This window comes from Alligator sinensis, unplaced genomic scaffold (genome assembly GCF_000455745.1).
Source record: "Alligator sinensis unplaced genomic scaffold, ASM45574v1 scaffold745_1, whole genome shotgun sequence".
In the NCBI taxonomy this organism is placed as follows: Eukaryota; Metazoa; Chordata; order Crocodylia; family Alligatoridae; genus Alligator; species Alligator sinensis.
In genome coordinates this window covers 2,022,289-2,043,232 of record NW_005842119.1, presented here as the reverse complement: position 1 = coordinate 2,043,232, position 20,944 = coordinate 2,022,289, and the positions used below count along the sequence as shown (strand labels likewise).

Genomic DNA, 20,944 nt, shown 5'->3' with positions numbered 1-20,944 from the left:
CTTTTTTGCTCTGACCTCAGCATTTGGAGATCAAGAACCATACACTGGTATTATTATGAAATATTAGTGCACCAGCATTTTTAAAGCTAAATCTTCAAGTCCTTGCTCAGGCAAAATTCTCATTGACTTCAGTAGGTAGGTTGTAATAAGAATGTTTTATGCTAACCTGTAATGAATACTGTAATGTACTTCCTGGACTTGCTAAAGCTGCAAGTATAGCTGTTGTAGTTGTACCAATGTTAGATCCTAAGGTAAGAGGATAAGCACGTTGAATGCTTATAACGCCAATACCTGAAAGAAAAGAAATAGCATTAAGTATTTTGGATTTTAAAAAATATAACGTGTGAGATTTTAAAACCCAAAGGAAAGGAAAGCCCAAAGAACTTACCAACCAGTGGTGTAATAGCAGATGTAAAAACAGAACTACTTTGGACAATGAAGGTCATACCAGCTCCAACCACCATTGCCAGGTATCCAGCAAGCCATGTAAAAGGATATGGGAAATCTGAAAAGCAGAAAGGGGGCATGTTGTTTTTAGAATTAGAAAGTTTTTGTACTACATGTGAAACCACTGTGAAAATCTTACTATTATTTAGATTTTAAAGCATTTAGGGCAATGGCCTTTTTTTTGTTGCGTGTTTATACAGTGCCTAGCACACTGAAGTCCAGGTATAAAATTGGGGCTACTGCAATATGACTAATGAATAATACTAATAAAGAATTAAAGCATTTACACAATCTCTAGATGCTTCTAGCATATAAACTAAAATAATATGGCCCACATTTTCAAAAATAGCAGGTGTCTCAATTTTGGCAACATAAAGTCTTTAAGGGGGCTGATTTTCAAAAACATCCAGAACCCATGCTATGAAAACAGGGTACATTAAAGTGTCTGAAATCAGACATCCTAAAATAACTCTCTCTTGGAAATGAAGGTCTAAAGAGGTTAGATCAGAAAAAGTATGCGATGGGTGTGTCTACATATGTGTATTTACTGTGCAGTACCCCAAATTACTGCGCAGTATGGGTGCACGTCTATGCATGCACATCCATACTGCACAGTAAATATGGTGACTTATGGCAGCTTGAGCATGAATTTGATACCTGCATCACGCAGGTATCAAATTTATGACTGATTAGTTACTGCACAGTAATGCACATGTAGATGCCTTACTGCACTACAGTAACTTTAGTCTGAAGTCAGTCCACATACAGTGTTAATGCACTTTAACACCTGTACATGTAGACGTTGGCCTATTCCTGCAGTTACTGTGCAGTAAATTTAAGCCAGTGTAAATGCATACGTAGACATGCCCATTGTGTTCCATTGCAGCCAGCAGTTGTCATAGTCAGCTAAGAAATCAGAACTTAATTGAAGCTCGGAAGACCTGCAACTAGAGACTCAGGGATATGACAGGTTCCCATCCAGATCTAAACTGGCAACTGACTGATTTCCTAGTTTATTTTTCTGAGCTACTAGATGTTCTTCACCCTAGAAGAAGTGACGTGAGCAGGGGCAGATTCAGGGGTAGGGGAAGAGGGAGTGAGCTTGCACCCCTCTCTGATTCCTGCCCCATCCAAAATTTAAAACCAACTGCCTGTGTGGTGGCCAGCATTTCCTCGAAGCTGTGTGGCATGCACAGCCAGGCAGGCGTGCTCATGCCGTGCTGCCAGGCGCACCTGAGCGGCCATACACACCACACAGCTTAGAGGGAATGCTGGCGGTGGCAACATTTCTACTCAGACAGTGCTGAGGGAGTCAACTGACTTCATGGCTTATTGTAATCTACCTGACCCCTTCTAAGTCTTTTGTTCCAAAGGTATTAACGACCCTCTCTTCTTTGTAATGGCCTTGATGTTCCACAAATCAAGCTATCCTTTGTTCTGCAATTCTGCTGTCTGTTAGCTGTTCCTCGTAATGAAGTTTCTATTTCACAGCTGTGCAGATTGTTTTTAACTCATTCCAATAAAGTTATATTTATTTTTGCTTCAATCTTAAACTGAGTAATACAGTCATAGTCTCCTAGCATATTAGTAAAGCCTCTAGTTTCTTTTTAACTGGAAAAAATATGTTTTGTTTTATATGTGACAATAGGTAGATCCCACCCTTTTCTTCAATCTAGGAAGCAAAGGGGAAGGCATCAGTAGGTGGCCTACTGAAAACCTGTGTACAAAGTGTCTTTATCGCTAAAAAACAGATGGCTTCTTAATGACACATGGAGGCTGTTGGTGCACAGTCCAGGGAGAGGGTGCTTCTTTTATCTGCCATATGCCACTGAGGAGAGGATTAAAGGATGCAATAGGTAAGGCAAGGAAAGAAAATAACAAAAAAAAGTAATAAAAAAAGTTGTCTCTATTTTCAGTTCTGTATAGTAGTAAGCAATTACCACCTCAGCGCTCAAGTGCTATTTGCTGACGATATGCACATTCACACGGACGTTTCTACCAGATAATGATTATACTTCAATAAACAGAGTCTGGACTTTGGTCTCTATCGTCATTAATCTGCCACATTTCACAAGCAAAGTGTTCACTCAGAGATTTTTAAGAAGAAATGATAAACAATGATAAAATGAAACTTTCTTCTAGGATTTTCATTTAATAATGAATTATGCACACTATCACTTTAGATCTGCATATGCAAATGGTGTCAGTAAATGAGCTTACTGTCACAGTCAGGTCTGAAAAAGATCTTCAGAAATAGTGTATAATTACCAGTATTGATAGTCTTCTTGATGATACTGGCCATTCGTCCTTTAAGGACAGAATTCAGTAGCTTAACGATCATCACCAAACACACACAGAGAGTTATCAAAGAAAATGCAAGGAGAATGAGACCAATACCAAGATCTGGAAGATCTGCATCCACAAAGATATGCTTGCCTGCAAAATTTTAAAAAATCAAAGTCAGACTGGTACTTTAATCACTAGGCCAAACTCTAGTTCTGCTCTACACAGGCTTGAACATATTGGACAAAGATGCATGTTGTTTTATATGATAACAGTAGCATATACTCACCTTAATGACCCTATAGGAGGCACATTTCTGAAGGATGCGTTGTTCTTGTGTGCTAGGGCTATTAAACCATACAACACTCCCTTCTCAAGGGCAGAAAGATACAGAAAGAAGAGCAGGTATATTGGTGTAACTTCACACACTTTGGTGCAGGGTGCAAGGGAATGACATGCAAAGGCACAAGCAAATCTTGGTGCACTCCAGCATGATTAGTGAGTCACCTCTTTGCACTAACATACTAATGGCACTTGTGAGCCCTGAGCAGCACACACAAGGGTTACCAAAATAGCAAGAAACTGCTACCATAAAGAACCCAAACTAGGAGAGCAAAGACTGCCATGATATTGAAAATCTTTGTTACTGATGCAACTACAGGAGCCAAACCTCATTTTCCTTCTGCCCTTTTACAATACCCAGTTAAACATTCATTTTGTAGAGTGGGTATCTATCTTCCTACTTACATTTTTCAATATAGTCTACTTCAGTTATATTTTTAATGGTCCATGTTATGTTGCCTGAAGTCCAGCAAAGGTCAGGAGATGTGCAGTTTTCTGAGGGTGGGATAGTGACATTCTGCAATGTCTAAAGATTGCCATATAAAAGAGAGAGAGAGTTTAGTTTCATATATTACCAGCTCATGTGCAATTCCTCTAGGTTTTGAAGAACTAAAAATAAACGAATAAAATACAGGTGAAAAAGGGTTGAGTTCAGTCTATAGTTGAATGGCATCACAGTCCCAAAGAGGGAGAAATAGTTTTCACTCAGGAAAAGCTGTTATTTTAATCAAGACAATCAGTGTAAAAAAATGAAGAAGGGTGTGTGGAACTCTTGTCTGTTCCAACTAGTGGCATTTCCTTGAATCAAATAAGTTTCTATCTCTTCTGCAGGTTCTTAACTGTAGTTGATGCAGCCACACTGCCTACTAGATGGAGATTGGACTAGATTTCAGAAGACCAGGATTACATTCCTGTCTCTGCCACTTGCCTACTGGTTGACCCAAGGCAAATCACATCACCTCTCCATGTCTCAGTTCCCTTATCTGCAAACAGGAGAGAGTGATACTGGCCTCTTTTGTAAATCACTTTGAGATCTGATGAAAAGTGCCACCTGAGGGCTAGTTTATTATTAGCCTTATTATTAATGGAATGCAGCCTGGACTCCTCACCTGTCCCTCAATTACCATCTTGCTTACAAGGAAGGCAACCTATGGGGAGGGGATTGATTCACAGCCTCCTGCTCTATTGGCTGTAATTTCCCAAAATACATCAAATTAGCTGTCTCAGAGAAAAAGAGTCTAGCTTCTGCACTAAGAGATGTGAAGGAGGTTATTTAGGATGGTAGGTACACACAGTTAGCTGAAGTGACTCTACAGCTCACAGATCAAGGGACACTAAGTTACAACACTCAGTATTTAACTGTTACTGCAAATTAAGAAAAGCTGGAAAAGATTGCTGACTGAACTATACCAATGTGTTTGCTAGCCAAATGGACTGTGAACACCACCAGAGGCCAGGAGGGTATCTCTGAGAAACATTTCAATTAAGTTTTCTTCAGGAAAGGGAGAGAACTGTGGGAGAACCAGGTTCTCTGCCTGATTCCCAGTAGTCTTTTTTGAAACAGGTAAAATGTGGATTTGAATTTGTCTTCTCACTAAATCCCCTTAATACTAAGCTATATAGAGACAGAGACACCTTTCTGAATCAAAAAGGCTACAGAATGATTTTTCTCTCTCCCCCTCTCCCTTCTGAAGAAAATTTCTCTACAACCTATACCACTGTAATATTTCAATTTTTAAGAAAATTCACATTGTAAAAAATATTCTGACCAATTTCTGTTCATAATGTAGCAGTGAACAAGAAGATGAATACGAGTCAGCAGTGTGTCCTTGTTGCCAAGGAAGCTAACAGCATACTGGGCTGCATTAGTAGGAGCATTGCCAGCAAATCAAGGGAAGTAATTATTCCCCTCTATTCACCACTGGTGAGGCCACATCTGGAGTGTCCAGTTTGGGGCCTCCCCACTATAGAAAGGATGTGGACAAATTGGAGAGAGCCCAGCAGGGAACAACAAAAATGGTTCAGTGGCTGGGGCACATGCCTTCTGAGAAGAGGCTGAAGGAACTTGGCTTATTTAGTCTGCAAAAGAGAAGACTGAGAGAGGATTTGATAGCAGCCTTCAACTACCTGAAGGGGGTTCAAAAGAGGCTGGAGCTAGATTGGTCTCAGTGGTGGCAGATGACAAAACAAGGAACAGTGGTCTCAAGTTGCAGCAAGGGAGGTTTAGGTTAGATATTAGGGAAAACTTTCTCACTAGGAGGGTGGTGAAGCACTGGAACAGGCTACCTAGAGAGGTTGTGGAATCCCAATCCTTGGAGGATTTTAAGACCTGGCTAGACAAAGCCCTGGCTGAAATGATCTAGTTGGGGCTGGTCCCACTTTGAGCAGGGGGTTGGACTAGATGACCTTCTGAGGTCCCTTCCAACCCTAATTTTCTATGATTCTACGATATTGATATATATGAACTCCTTACCTGTATACTCAAAGTAACAGCAGTAGTAGAGAAAACTCTTCTGTTATGGGTATATTTGTAATATTGTGAATATTTTCCTTCTATCTGGAGTGCTATTTAAGTAGCAATAATATCTTTCCTTAGGAGATAAAAGCCATTTTAACAAATACTCACCACATTGGTGTTAGTTAGGCACCAAACCTTCACCAGGCTTCTATTTTTCGCAGAGTCATCATTCATAGCAATTGCATTTATTACAGATTTATCAAGCTTAAATGTTAAAGAAAAAAAATAGAAAAATTATTCTAACCTGAATCTTAAGTCTACAAAATTTAAGCCAAAACCTTTTCACCTACCCCCTTCAAGCAGTGCCACAGAAATCAATAAAACTGCTTATGCATGTAAGATAGCACAATTCTTACTGCAACCTACTCTCCTACCCAGCAGATAAGACAAGCAGGGACTTAACTCCTAGAAAAATAATCTTCTTTTTCATATTTGCAATACTATATATATATATATATCTCAAACATGCATCCTCTCCCATGTTACAAACAAAATCATCTATTCCTCACTTAAACAAAAATATGGTTGATTTCATATAAAATCAAATATTCAATGCAACCTTCCACTTACTCTATTTTTCAGTCTAAGGTAACCTCCCCCCTAAATGCTTGGTTGAGCTATTATCAATAAAGGGGACAATTATTCTACATATTTCAAATAATTATATTCGAAATATGTAGAAAGAGAAAATGTCACCATCTGCACCCATCCCTTTTCAACATCCTAGATCTGCCCGTGTATACCACTAATACTTAGTATATAATGAAACATAAATCAGAAATAAAAATTTCCACCCACCAAAGAAGTTTTATCATGAGGACAACAATACTATCAGACAGCCTAGTATCTTTAGAGCAGCTTAAGTAACTGTAGCTGAATCAAGTGGCTTCATTAAAGTGAAAACCTACCTCAATGATAAGCTTTGTAAAAGGATCTGTGATAACTTTTAGTAGCTGAGGGGCATCTTCACCCGTTTCAAGATTAAAGGATTTAACTATAACATTAGTAAGATGATAAAGATAACCAGTAGCAACTTCTATAGGCAACAGCACAAACACTGCAAGCCAGTTAAAGAAATCGTGGACTGTAGCTCCAGCAAAGGCCCTGCAAAAAGACAATTAAAAGCAAATTGTTTTTAATAGCACATTCATAGCATAAATAAAGTATGAAAATACACAAGTGAGAAGAGAGCCTGCACCAAGGCAGGAATTATATAATTTTTAGAGCCACAGATTACCACTTGTGTTACAGTGTGCTCTTTAAGCAGTCTAACTGGCAGAGCTAACCAAGGGATTTAAAAAATACGAACAGAACTAGAGAAAACAAAGGAAACTATCCTTGACAGGTGGGGGATACAACCTACCCTCGACTAGTTCAAATGAAAGGCCTCTGTTAGCTTGTCCCATTGCCTAAGTATACTTATGTAGGGCAGACTTTTATTTTCCTTTGTGCCTTTAAATGGCAGTTTTCTAGCCATCTACCTGGGCATTTCTGAGCCACTGCACTTTGCATTCAATAATCTCTGATAAAATAGACAGAAAGCACTGGGAGTAAGGTTCTATGCTAGAACTCAGGATCTGTTCCTTTTCAAAGCTGCATCCATCTTACTCAGTCACACACTCTAATTTGCTCTCGTCCTCCTGGCCCCATGTATCCAGAATGCTGAGAAGAGGTTATTGAGTGCTGGTTGGGTGGGAGTCTTATCTCAAAGCCCCCAGCTGGTACTGCCATGATGTGGTGTTGCTGGGGTAGCAATGCAATGGTGTGGGGCTGCTGCTGTTGCCATGTCATGGACCCTACAGGGGGCTACCATTCTGGTTTCCCCTCTAGGTTGGTACCTGGGGCTGGTGCACTGATCGCCTACCCCAAGTTATGCTACTGAATGAATCTCTTTCTTTTAGCTGCCCAGAAGGCCAGCTTCAAGAGTACTGCCTGAGAGAGGACTGAATAATGCCTGCAGTGAGGATGTTAGAACACTGTATTGGAAAGTCAGACATGCAGGTTGAAACTCTCTTTGGGCAAAAAGGGCCTAGAAGCCAGGTCTCATACTTCCTGGGCAAGTACCCTAACCACTCAGCTAGTAGGGGCCTCCTCCTCTTCCAGCATCTAACACCTATTAGTTAGTCAGGAGTTTCTGGACATGTGCTTTTTTTAACTTGGATGCACATACACAACCATAATGGACACGTATACCCAGCTGCATATGTGCTCCACCAGTGTGTAGCCTACTGTGCATGCTCATTCTACACATATATTCTTTCACATCCACAGTGCAGGGGTAAAAGAATTGCAACCTGTGCTTAAATGCCAAAAAATGCCACTTATGTGGCTTGCAAGCTGTGATTTAGGCACACAAAGGAAAACAGAATTCTACCCATTGCTTTTTCTGGCATTCTAAAGTCCATTGCCAGCTTTTCTCTGCCCACTGATTAATGCAAAGTACTAGTCTCTGACCTCTTTATAGCTATGCTATGTACAATTTTCAAACATCACAGTATACTTCCCTTTCAATCTTTGTTCCTTGTCTGTAATTGGCAAACCAATAAATAAAAGACACAGAGGGAAAACAAACAGGGAAATATAATCTGGCTAAATGTATTTCACAAATTTGGCAGTGTCCCCATATAAATTACTATAAATAACAAGAATAACAAGGCACCAGAGTCTCACACCCATTCCAGTTTTACTACTCTGTCAGTTACCATATCTCAATACTAATGAGAGTTTAGGAGTTCATAAACTGTCAGTGCATATATGCGTAGCTGTTAGAATGTTTCACTTTTCTCTGTTTATCATATCTTGCTTATTGCTGATTTGCTAGTCCTTGAAACAGAAAGTACACAACAAGTGGAAAACTTTTTATTTAATGTAACATTAACTTTCTGCACACATATTTTCTCTGCTATAAAGATATGGTAAAATATGGGTGGAAAAGTGGATATACTTTTAAAAAAAGATTAATAAGTGCCATACTATGGGATTCTGTTAAAAAAAGTTTGAATCTTTCAAACCCATGTAGCTTTTTAGGGAACACAGAAAGCATTTCAGATATATTTTCAAGTTAACTTACAGTAAGCCTAGACTGCATTGTGCTTTGTAATGTCAGATAACTGAAGAATAAAGGCAACATGGAACTTACTGTACCATCAAAGCTGACAGGTTTATGGAGCAGAAAGCTATGGAATTGCCATGTAATTATTTATGATGACTAAGCAAGATAGCACCTGGTCTTGCATCCCATTGAGATCACTGGCAAACTCTCAGTGTTTTAAGTAAGGTAGGATCAGATACTTTCTTTTACGTGATTGTGAAGTAAACGTGACTTATTTTAATTATTTTATATCCAACTACATAATTGGAGCTGCACAGCACATCATTAAAGCAGCTTTAGAAATTTACTTTCCATTTTCAAGCTGTAGATTGTAATTTTGGACAACAGACTAGCTGAGAAGCTGCTATAGTAATAAGAGCTATAGGAAGAAACATAAAAAAACCTGTTAAAAGTTAAAAATAAATGCTTATGGGGTAAAATTAAAGCACAATACCTTCTAAATTCATTTCTTTCTCCAGCTTGCATAAGTGCCACAATTGTGTTTGTAATTGAGGTACCAATATTTGCCCCCATTATGATAGGAATAGCAGCTTGTACAGTCAACACTATAAAGTAAAAAAGGAACATTAGGTGAAAAGCAAATACTTGACGCACAGTCTACACAGAGGGCTAGTCTACACATGACATTAATGTGAAGGAGTGTATTGCTCCTGAGCACCATGTCTTCATGTGTGTCTAGGACTGCAGCACGTTGAGCAGGGTCAGAGCAGACCCAGCTGGCAGAGGGCTAGGGGGTCAGCCTGCCAGCCCAGGGCTGCTCCAACCTGGCTCAATGTACCGCGCAGGGGCTGGGTGAGGCATGAGGGTGCCCTGGTGCAGGACTGGCTGGCAGGCAGCCCTGCACTGAAGCACCCTCATGCCCCAGCCAGCCCTGTCAGTGTCTACACATGCATTGCTGCACACTAAAGAATGCCACTGAAGGACAGTACTTGTATTTATGAGTATTAACCTACAGTGGAGTGAATTTATTTCCTGAGGCCTAATAGGGCCACATGTGTAGACACTGAGACTTTTCTGTGGGCCTAATTAGGCAGCTCCACAGTGAACATCTTGTGTAGATGCACTCAGTGTAAATCAAATTACCTTCCCGTTGAAGTCACTGGGATTTTTGCCACTGACTTCAATTTGATCAAATTTGTCTAACAAACATAACTAGTTGTCACTATGATCCAAACACACTTGTTTTTAGTCAAAGGATCTTGGGAATGTGCTGCTTTATTATTCTGAGAACCCACTTTGCATCTGAAGCATACTAGTCCTTGGTTTCTAGTACAAAATATTCAAGTACCTTACCCTTTTTTTTTTTTTTTTTTTTTTTTACTGAGCATTCTCCCAAGTATTATATATATACACTTCAGAATTTTGAAACCAAGAAACAAAAACATTGATTCTAGTAACTTTTTTGACAGGTAAAAGCATGCAGTTGCCAAAGTTAGTACTTTCAGTGTCAATGTACTAAATAGGTTCCCTACAGCTGAATGGCATTTTTGTGTATTATAGTATGAAGAGACAAATAAATTATAGCTAGTTAAAAGGGAGGAGGGACTTGTCACATATCCACTGCCCCATGGTAGTTTCTTTGTGCTTCTGCACTAGGTATGCTTTGTGGTAAGTGAAAAATGAACTAGACTAGCATAGCCGTGAATGAAAGAGAGGGCTACATTACCACAGTTTAGCTTTCACAGTTAAGCTTCCAGTTACTGCAAAACAGCGTGAAAACATTAAAAAAAAATGATTGCAGAGCAACTGAAACATAGTTACTTCCATGTCCCTCTCTTCTAAGCCATCATAATTTGTTTGTATGCCCATACCCTCAATGTCCATTTGTTATTGCTAACTTTTTCTAATTTAGTATCAGGAGAACTGCAGTGAAGTTTTCCCCTCAATCCTTTACTTATTCCCAAAGCTTCTACTTTTACAACTTTTTAACTGCTAATGTAAAAAGTATCATGATCTCTACTACCATCATGTGGGATGACTTACATGAAGAAGACACCATGCTGACTATAATAGATGAAGAGGTGCTAGAGCTTTGTACCATGACTGTCACCAAAACTCCAATCACTAGTCCAGCCACTGGATTTGACAGCACAGAATCATCTCGAAAAATGTCCCCAGCTGCTTTACCTATAAAAAAAATCCTTCTAGTGAGAAAAGTGCCTTGCACAGTCAATGACAAGACCATTTACAGAAAAACTATTCCACTTTTTAAAATGCAATGTATGCAATCCTACCTGTCAGTCTAAAGGTGAATTAAAGTGAGTAGCTCAGAGATCCAAGTTCAAATCCTGAACTTAGACTAATTCCTTCCAAGTTATCAGGAAATACACCATATTTCTCTCATTCTTTTACATGACAGAAAAAACAACAGTGAAAAGCCCTGGATATAAGTGTATCTAGACACTTTGTCAGAGGGAAGTCCACTAAATTTGGGACTTCTTGAGGCTCAGGAAAAAAATAGGATGACTGAGGAGAAGACAATTGCTTACTTCATGTAGGAGCCCTAAAGATGCTATTTTAGGCACAGACATGGGTGACAGGGCACTATCACAAGCAAATCTTTCTGCATCTTCCCCTAGTTAGGGTATGCCTCCATGGTATAATCCTACATAGCATATTCAGTAACTCAGGCATTATTTTGGTTGTGTAGTTTTTATGCCTGGAATAGTAAATTCAACAAAATGATATGAAAGAGATCAACAAAATGCTATGGATTAAAAAAACCCAAAAAACTAGTTTCAGTTTTAAATCCAAAATATTTTCATATCATTAACAGTTTTGGTTTGCTTCTTTAAGGAATAATATTTTAATAATTGTAAATAGCTTGGTGTTATTTTATATTTTAAATTATACTGCTAAAAATCTTGAATGGAAATGGAAAAAAACACTGAACTCAAACAGGAGTCCACACAAATTTAAGTAAACCACAGTCTGGTCCTTTTATATTCTAATATTTTTCACCTTGAAAGGATTTAGGGTCCTTTAACGTTGAATCTTTTAAATAAGCACCTGTTTTTAAACTTTCTCTATGTTACAATGGCGTTCACATAGTAAAGCTAAATGCACAGGTGTATTTGTGTTATTAGGACAACAGGGACTTCCAATGGCAATAATAGTCTGGAATTCTGGAAACAAAGACTTCTTTCAAACAAAAGGAGATCAACTTTTAGTTACTGAAGACAACTTCTATATATGTATGTTCGTATGTGTGTATATAACGTGAGTTCTTACAGTTCGATATTCTTAGCATGGTTATTTCATTTTGAATTGTATTAGAGTCAACAACCCAGTCATCCATAGATTAATCTGGTACTTTAAAAGTATTTACATACCTCCTACCAATTGGAAGCCAGAGCTTAGAACATCCAAGGAGCACACAAATAAATAGAGTAATCCAAGCATGAGAACAAGCTTTCCTAACCCTTGGAGTATAAAGAGTATTTTTCCTTTCATATCCCGATCTGCAAAACATAAGACAAGTTTTCATGTATAAAATATTTATGTCTTTGGCACTCCTTTTTGAACAGTTTAGCACTTTTAGAAAATCTCACATTCTCAATCTGGAGTCAACAATCATATTGAGAGCTCTGTGAATGATAAATCCAAAGGAATGCTTATGTTACTAAAATTTGAACCACAGCATCACTTTAGTTTAAATATTTTGATGTATATAAAGACTCCAGGAAGTTCGAACTTCATCCTTTTTAATGTTTACTATTAGATTTTTAAATTACTGTAAAAGGTGGAGCTATGCTAATTAAAAGTGCCCAGAGCATCATGTGTATCAGCGTCCCCACACTGAAAAATAATGGCAGGGCACTTTGAACTAAAACTTGTTCAATGAGCTTTAGTTTAATGTACCCTGCCGCCGTTTTCCAGCGCAGGGCCACTACTACACACGATGCTGGATTCAATTAAATGAATCTACTCTGATACGCTGGAATTACAGTGCGTCAGAGCAGACTCCCTGCATGTGTATAGGAGCCCTGACTACTAAAGTTAAATCATAAAACCAGTTTTCCAAAATAATATCACAGAATAAGATTAAAATAAAACAGCAGTAGATTAAAAAAAATAAAAACAGGTAAATGTTATACACTGACAGCTTATTACCTGACCACTTGATCCCAGTGTCCGGAAGGTCTGGCACTGTCCAAGGGTCATCACCTTCTTCTGTCCCTGTCTGATTTATCAAGGCAATTGTAGAATATCCAGGCTGAATATTCCCTGTTGAAACCACATTGCCTGTAGAAATCAAACACAAAACAAATCAATTTAAGTACTTGCTGCCTTAACCCAAGAGCACAAATATAAGATCTTCATGTAAATCATGAAAACATATATTTACCTCCATCTTTTGCAGTCACAGGCTGTGTTTGCTTGGAGGATTCATCAATGCAGTTATTGGCTTCAGGCTTGTCCACTTCAGGCCAAGGAGCCATGGTCTGTTACTAAAGAAATATACTGATCAAAATTACGGTGCTATGAAAACATTCTTTAACATTTGTCAGTATGGTGTAAAGAAAGGCTTACCTAAGAACAACACAAAGAAAACAATCTGTCTTCCAGAACAGATCTTCATTAATTCTTATGAATTACTGTAGTTATTAATTAACTTAGATTTACTTGTGTTGCTTAAGTCAGTACAAAAAATTTCATTTCCTCTTCCCAGTTATAATTATGCTAAGTTTTGGCTGCTACCAAAAGCAAAGATTTTTATACAGTCTAAAATTTAAGTCTTCAGCTAGCCTTCATTCAGTCAGTCAGTCAGTCAGTCAGTCATTCGTCTATAGGAAACAAATTGCTACTTTACTTTTTGTCATTCTCTCATTCTTAACTATATGGTTCTAATTCTTAAATGGTAATACAATTATTAGATCTGAAAAGGAATTGTCTCATTTTTTATTACTGGCTGAACTAAAAGGAATTCAAGCCTGACCAATCCATTTCTACTAACCCATCCAGGGATGCCCATTTTATTTCCAGTACTAACAAAAAAGTCTCAACTCTGCCAGCTAGACACATTGCCATACTGTTACACCAGTTAAATGAAGATGCCTTCTAAATCGATGGACTGTTGATGTGTGGTTGAGCTAGTCTCAATTATGGGTGGTGAACCAGGTTTGGTCTGATCTATACATGCAGTTTAACTATTTTAAAGTGGCTCAACAGCACCTGCTTTTAAACAGCAGTTAACTTATTTCATGTAGTAGATAGGGTTTGTGTTACACAGCTCTGGCCAGATCCAGGATTCCCCAAAAGGGGGATGCAGGAGCAGCAATCTCTGCTGCAGGGGTAGCTGCATCCCTACTGCCGAGCCTCTTCTGCCTCCACCAATGAGGGCAGACTGCCCTCAAGAGCCTCCAGGGACTTTATGAAGTCCCTAAAGCAAGTGAAAACCCCTCCTCTCCTTCTCTTTCCGTCCCCACGTCCCCAGCTGCCGCTGTTGCTTTCCCCGCTGTTCCAAGGGCTGGGAGAGCAGCAGAGCAGCTCCTGCTCATCCCAGCTGGGCTGTACCAGGACAGGGCTCATCTGGGGATGGGGACAGTGCCAACAGCAGGTCAGAACAGTAGTCCTCCCCTCCCTGCCCCATCCCCTAGAAGCAGGCCTGGGAAAGGGGATCTCCCCACCCACCCACACTGCTGCTTTCCCCATTCCCAGCTGAACCCAGTCCACATGCAGCCTGGCTGGGGTGGACAGCAACAGCTCTGGTGCTTCCCCCACCCCTGGGACAGCAGGGAAAGCAACAACAGCAGGCGTGGGAGGGGGAATGATGAGGAAAGGGGAATTGTCACTTCCTTAAAGGGCTTAAAAAGTCTCTGGCAGCTCCAATGGTGCAGTCCAATGCAAAAGGGGTTTGCAGCCATGCCGCTGCTTTGCCACACACAGTTATAGCTATATAAGATGGTTGTAAGAAAACAATCATGCTGGAGTCTATTTAGCATAACATGCTTACATTTTTCTAGCAAAGTTTTTGTTTTGAAGAGCATCATCAAACAAGGATATTCCGGAAAGTTGTTTCCAAAAGCTTTGTCTACCTTGGAAAATATTTATTAACATATAACCTCACTACTACTACCACTTGAGCCATACCGGTGGTCACCCAATGAGAGTGTAAGCATAGGCAAGCCTAGGAAGGTGCCTAGGATTTTAAGTTACTTATTGTATTGCCCTGCTCTGGATAGGTAAATAACACAGGGCATGTCTACATGAGACGTTTACTGTGGAGTTGACTAATTAGCTCCACAGTAAAATGTCACTGTCTACACGTGCAGTACTGTTAGGATGGAGTAAACTAATTAACTCCACTATAGGATAGTACTGCCAGACACAAGTACTATCCTACAGTGGAGTTATTTACTCCACTGCAACACACATCTAGACACTGACGGGACTGGCTGGGGCATGATGGTACTTCAGTGCAGTGGCTTCCTGCCAGCCAGCCCCGCACTAAAGCTTCCTTGTGCCCCAACCAGCCCCTCCGCAGCATGTTGAGCCAGGTCAAAGCAGCCCCAGCTTGCAGGCTATCCCCCAGGATCCTCTGCCAGCCAGGGCTGCTCCAACCTGGCTTAACATGCTGCAGTCCCGGGTACACATGTAAATGCAGTGCCCAGGAGCAATAAACTCTGGTATGAACTGCACCAGACTGTATTTGGCCACATTAATTGCATGTGTGGGTGTGCCTACAATGTTCAAATGTCAGGAGGACTTGCACTTCTGTCTACAGTAATACTTTGAGAATTGAAGTCACAGGAAAAGAGAAAATAGTGGTAACAACAATGGGAAAAATTCTGGTACAAAGGTCCTTTGCTCCCTTAGGCTGCATTTTCACTAGCCTTTCTCAGGAAATACCTTACATTTGTACTGTCGCTGTTGCAGGTCTACCCTAGGTAGCACTATTGGGAGTCCCAATTTAGATTAGTATAGGCATTTTTATCTATTGTACCTTACTGTGAACAAGTTTGTATGATAGGGGGATAAAAGCAGTAGTGACAGGTCTACCCTGCTGATTCTTCACAGGCCAGCACTGGTTGGCATCAACGGTAAATCAACAGTGGGAGAACTTGGCTAAAATGTTCACCACCAGCAGGATCCCTATGTCAGTTACAATAAGGCCCCAATAAGCCAGTATGAAGATTGCTATTGTGCTATAAACAAGATTCAAGCATGAACAGCATCCACTGAAAGAAGAGTACTTAATCCCACACTTAATGGGTTAATATCTAGGTCTGATATTGGAAAGGGTTGCCCCTTAGGTGGCCCCCATTAGTCACCAATTATGCTCCTATTGTGTACCCCATGGTTTAGGGAGAATGTCAGATAGCATGATCGCTCAAAGCCTATTGTAATAGTCAATAGTACAGTTCTGTGGCATTTTTATAAGAAAAATATTCCCCTTCCATACCTGTTGAGAGAATTCTGCTAGCAACAAGGAAGCTATTACACAACTATTATGTGCAGGATTTCATCAGTAGAGTGGATATGGCAACTTGGAAGGTGCATAGAGATGGATCTTTAAACAGCTAAGAATATCACTTGCTGGTTTCAACAGTGTTTTTTCCATTTGCTCAGAGCAACTCTCATGTTGTCATTCATGTCCAAACAACCTCAAGGCCCCGCCCATGTCAGAAGAACTCAGTCTTGTTAAACAAGTTGCCCTTGCACACATTCAGCATTAAAAGAGTTTTGAATGATATAAGTGCTTAGTAATAGTCGTCTTAAAATCAACTGCAACCATAAGCAAGCATCTGAAATTCAGGGTTGGGATGGGTTTAACACACCACTTAATACATTTACAGCTCTTTTCCTACATCCATATTCAAGATGGAACTCAAGGGCTTAACCTCCCCTATTACAGAAGCAGCCTGAAAACTGAACTGGTGTGATAAATACGGATTAGAAAATTCCATCTAATGAAAGCGTTTTTCCCCCTAAACTAAGTCTTCCGAACTGAAGCATTTGGATAGAAAATATTTTCATGAGATTTTTATTAACACTATAGTGTCTAGACACCCACAGGTAGGTCATATGTTTTTATTACTATTATTATTTTAGAATATTCACTTATCTTGGCAATACAAAGTACCTTTGGAGGCAGGGCAGAGGTGCTATATAGATATATAAAATAAGATTAATACATATAAAAATAATCAATTTCAGTCCTGATCAAACTTTGTGTTGGCAAGTACAGCTTGAATACCATAGTCCCTACAACTAACTACTTTCAGCATCTGTGCTTCCCAGGAAAATATCACTCTGGCAGCCAAAGCAGATTGGCTAATGTTATCAAGGATCTTTGACAATGGAAACATGTGGATTTCTGGAAGCAACCCTGCAAGATGACAACTTAACCCTGTGAAGTGTGTGGGAAGAGTAACTTTTAGCCACAAGTCAGACTGATTATTAGAATTTTAACCCACAGCTTCTTGCTATTGATTTAGCATATATCTATCCCCAACATGTAACAGGTATTATCACAAAAGCGCTCCTTTCAAAGACAACTATTTTCCCCAAAGGAAAGCATTAATATTTGAGGAAAAATATTTATTAAAAAACCCTAAGCACTGAAAAGCAGCTGAAAAGCAGGATCATAACCATGTACTCTACTCCCTTGTACCTGAGCATAAGAATAAGTAGCATTTTAGATCCTCTGTATGCTGATATACAAAGTGCAAGATAGTGGAGAATCAAGATCATAATCCTCAATAACAATTTACTTTAGAACACATAACTCATGATTGTCAATGCTACTTGAGGTGGCTGTCACCTCAGTGCTACATTGATGCAAGCTCTGAAATGGAAGCAACCCCCCACCCCCCACACACCTTTTCTCTTTTTTTAAGTGGTAGGTCAAAATATTCCATGCATTCTATATGAAATTAGCATTTCAAAGGTCTGAAAACTAATGCCCACACAAACTGTAATCCAGTCTGTCTCAATGAATGATGCAATAAATCCTCACATGCCAGTGTGTGCTCCTTTGGTTGCAACTCTTGCCCTTCTCCTTTATTATTATTTATTATTTGCTTCCAACAGTGCTCACTATTTTTGGGTGTCTTTAATTATAAAAGATGCGCAATCCCTACTCCAGTGCCCATAGAGACTTAAAGCAGTATTGGGACTATTACATTCCTGAGTGACTCATGAAATTACTACTTTTTTCTGTTTTACAGACCTAAACCTTCAATAATTCTCTATTTTACCTTAAAATAGTCACAAGTCACTTATTTTGCTGGACTTAACATAAGGGATATAAACTACCAACTGCACGTGTGTACTCAGTATTGTTTTTATCTTTCCATCCATGACAGTTCAGTGAAAGGACAAGTTGTACTTGAAACAAGTAATGTGAAGCAATAGTATTAAGAAAATCAAAATTACATGGAAACCGCAAAGTAGAACTGAGAAGGAATGGGATTTCTATGTGAGTACTTCAAATACAACCATTAATAAACCCAGTGAATAGCTAAACTATCATGCATGTAAATTTTTTTCCAGACCCATCAAACAGTTTCCAAAGCAAGGTATCCATTTCAAGCAGGCTACTCTCTCGCTTCTTTTATTTTTCTAAAATGCAGTGCATTATTGCTATTATCCATGTTGTAGATGTTTATTTCAGAAAGTTTTGGGGTGGGGGGGGGGTTGGTTGGGTTTTTTTGCAGCTCATCTGATATTCAGCTCTATTTGCATTCATACTATTTCAACAAGTATACTTTAGTGAATAGGTATGTCTCAGGCCTTCTCCACATACATATTGAAGATGCGTGCAATATGTGTAACTTCAAAACACATAACCAGAGATAAAATTCACATCTTATAGGTGATCAGGTTCTTAGTCAGCATAAACTAGAGTAGCACCACTGAAGTTAACTAACCAGTTTAGACAAGATGAGGACATGGATCTGTAGCATTACCGCCCTATTGCCATAAATGTGAGAGAACAGGTAATAATTATAACAGATACAAGCAATGATTCAACTGTGCTAAGGGCAAGTTTCTTCTTTGCTTCAGCTATCATCACTCCAATAGGACTATTTGTATCAATCAAGTTACCAAGTTTAACCAGGATGTAATGTTTTTAATCAAACATCTCTTCTGTGGAAGGGAAAGTGCAGGGGACAAATGCTAAATACAGTTGCTAATATATAAATATTTTATTTATATTGGAGTCCTTAGATCTCTGGTTGTCTCACAGAACTGAATCTAAACCATGAAAAAACAAAACCAAACCAAGAACAGCATACACTAGTAAATAAATGAATGTCTAAGCCAGTGCAGAAATAAAGCAAATACTTCACAATATCCACTTGTTGCCAATATCTATCCATTCACAACCAGTACTCTAGCTAACAGAACCATATCAACCACGATTTCAGTGAATAATCTGGAATGTATCTGAAAGTAACAAGTGGTACAATTCTTTAGAATGGAAAGGGAAAAAAGTTCTTCACCACAAGAAAACAATATAATTAAAATGGATACCTGCCCCCATACCTAGGCTGAAGGACTTGGTAAAGAATCTCAAGAAAAGAAACTGAACAGCATTGAAAAGTTTTATTGACTTAATAAAAGCCACTAATGAAAACTCCAATATCAGTCAAATTTCTGTCTTCTGTCACATTAATTCAGCCGATTCTATTAGACTAATGTATTCCTCTTTCCTCAGTGCATTAAACTGAATTAACATTAAAAATGTTTGGTTTTGGAATAGCCTGTTAGTGTAATAATGTTTTACATAGCCCTTTCATACGATTTTATGTAGTAACATATGACTGCTGATGCTTCACTGATTGCAGCTTAGGCATTTTTCAGCATCCAATCCTACTGATTATTTCTGATTAAACTCTCTGTTTTCTAAAGAAAGTAAAACACTAAATACTTTTCCTGATACAGCAGGCAGTTATTGTACTTTTGATTCTTTACCACTGCTAACATACCTCTTAGCTCGACTTTTGAATTCTATGTGAAAAAGTCTGTCCTCCTTGTAGAAGATATTTACAGTGGCATGTATTTATAATCAATTTTAATTTTGGCGTTTAAAAAAAATTAAGGGAATACAACCAAAAAGATACCGTCTGAAATATTTAAAACTTTGACTATACTTTGTAGTACAATTCCAATTCCACTTCTTTATCTCTCTGCTGCTATTTCATGTGACCTGCAAAACAGTCTGAGACTTAACATACAAATTACTTTAAAGTTTTTAAAAAAGGGAAGTTTGCCTGAGTTGCTTTTACTTACCACTTCTTTCTTCCCCAACAACAGCGAGAACAGATCAGCCAGGTATCCACTGAAACCTGCAATTTATAGAGAGAGAGAGGAAGGTGTTGAGCAAAGTCTGCTGTCACCAGCGCACACTCACATTCCTATCTTACACTCTAGAGGCACTGCCTACCTGCAGCTTAATGATCTCAATCAGCTCTTTTCAGCAGAAGTGGAGAGCAACCAACAGCAATAAAACCTCAAATTGTTTCACACTTATCATATTCTAGGAAATGTCCCATCAGCATTAAAGAGTTGCTAATATGTTCATCTGAGTAACGTGGAATTATTTGTTCCACTCTGACAAACTGCTGGCCACTTTGTCATTTAGTCGTCTTTCTAATAAATGTCTTCCAAAAACGTCTTCTTATACCAAAAATTGATCAATAGAGTTCTGACAGGGATATGGTGCTGTTATCTGTCCGTTTGTCTATCCTACTGTCTATTTGTCTGCCTCAGAAAAGAAGTGACAGAGAATCAGATTAAAAAAATGGTCTAATTAGGAAACCTGTAAGAACCTCTTTCAGAACAAAGGATAAAGTTTTCATTCTTATCAGTGCCCAGTGTTTACAATTAAAAAGAAGCTACAGAGATCATTAGCATTTTGGCCATTGCTACTCTGGCTCTCAAATAAAAGAGATTTAAAGATATAAGAGTGCTCCTGGTAATTTTATCCTGAAGGCTAGCAAGTAGTACAACAGGTACGAATAAGCTCAGTATGATATTAAAGATTCATGACCTATACAAACAAATGACAAGTACGAAAGTGAGCCACTACCACTGCTGACTACTATACAGGGGTAGGTGCACAGGAAGTCTGGGGTACTGACCAAGCCACAAAGACTGCAGTGTTGTTCTCTTTGAATTTTTGTTGTCCAGACCCATTTGCTCTCAGATCCATGTGGAAAATGACTCCATAGAGGCATCTTAACTAAAAGCTTCACCTTCTCTGTGCATTGTCATGTCTTCTCTCATGTTTT

At 39.0% G+C, this 20,944-nt stretch overlaps 1 protein-coding gene across 2 annotated transcripts in view; it reads right to left on the bottom strand.

Annotated features, from left to right (window-relative positions):
- Positions 1 to 20,944, bottom strand: part of SLC34A2 (solute carrier family 34 member 2) — a 33,916-nt gene that overhangs the window by 6,232 nt on the left and 6,740 nt on the right. The window contains exons 2-13 of one of the 2 annotated variants that reach the window (XM_025205571.1): positions 19,944 to 19,999; positions 13,051 to 13,153; positions 12,816 to 12,947; positions 12,035 to 12,163; positions 10,686 to 10,829; positions 9,136 to 9,247; positions 6,499 to 6,694; positions 5,699 to 5,794; positions 3,478 to 3,598; positions 2,716 to 2,883; positions 389 to 505; positions 167 to 291 (exon numbers count right to left, since the gene is read on the bottom strand). In XM_025205571.1, the coding sequence (XP_025061356.1) occupies positions 167 to 291; positions 389 to 505; positions 2,716 to 2,883; positions 3,478 to 3,598; positions 5,699 to 5,794; positions 6,499 to 6,694; positions 9,136 to 9,247; positions 10,686 to 10,829; positions 12,035 to 12,163; positions 12,816 to 12,947; positions 13,051 to 13,144 (1,434 nt within the window). In that variant the 5' untranslated portion in view covers positions 13,145 to 13,153; positions 19,944 to 19,999. Of the gene's footprint in view, positions 1 to 166; positions 292 to 388; positions 506 to 2,715; positions 2,884 to 3,477; positions 3,599 to 5,698; positions 5,795 to 6,498; positions 6,695 to 9,135; positions 9,248 to 10,685; positions 10,830 to 12,034; positions 12,164 to 12,815; positions 12,948 to 13,050; positions 13,154 to 19,943; positions 20,066 to 20,944 lie in introns of those variants that run through there. The other variant, XM_006024826.2, reaches the window with a different exon arrangement.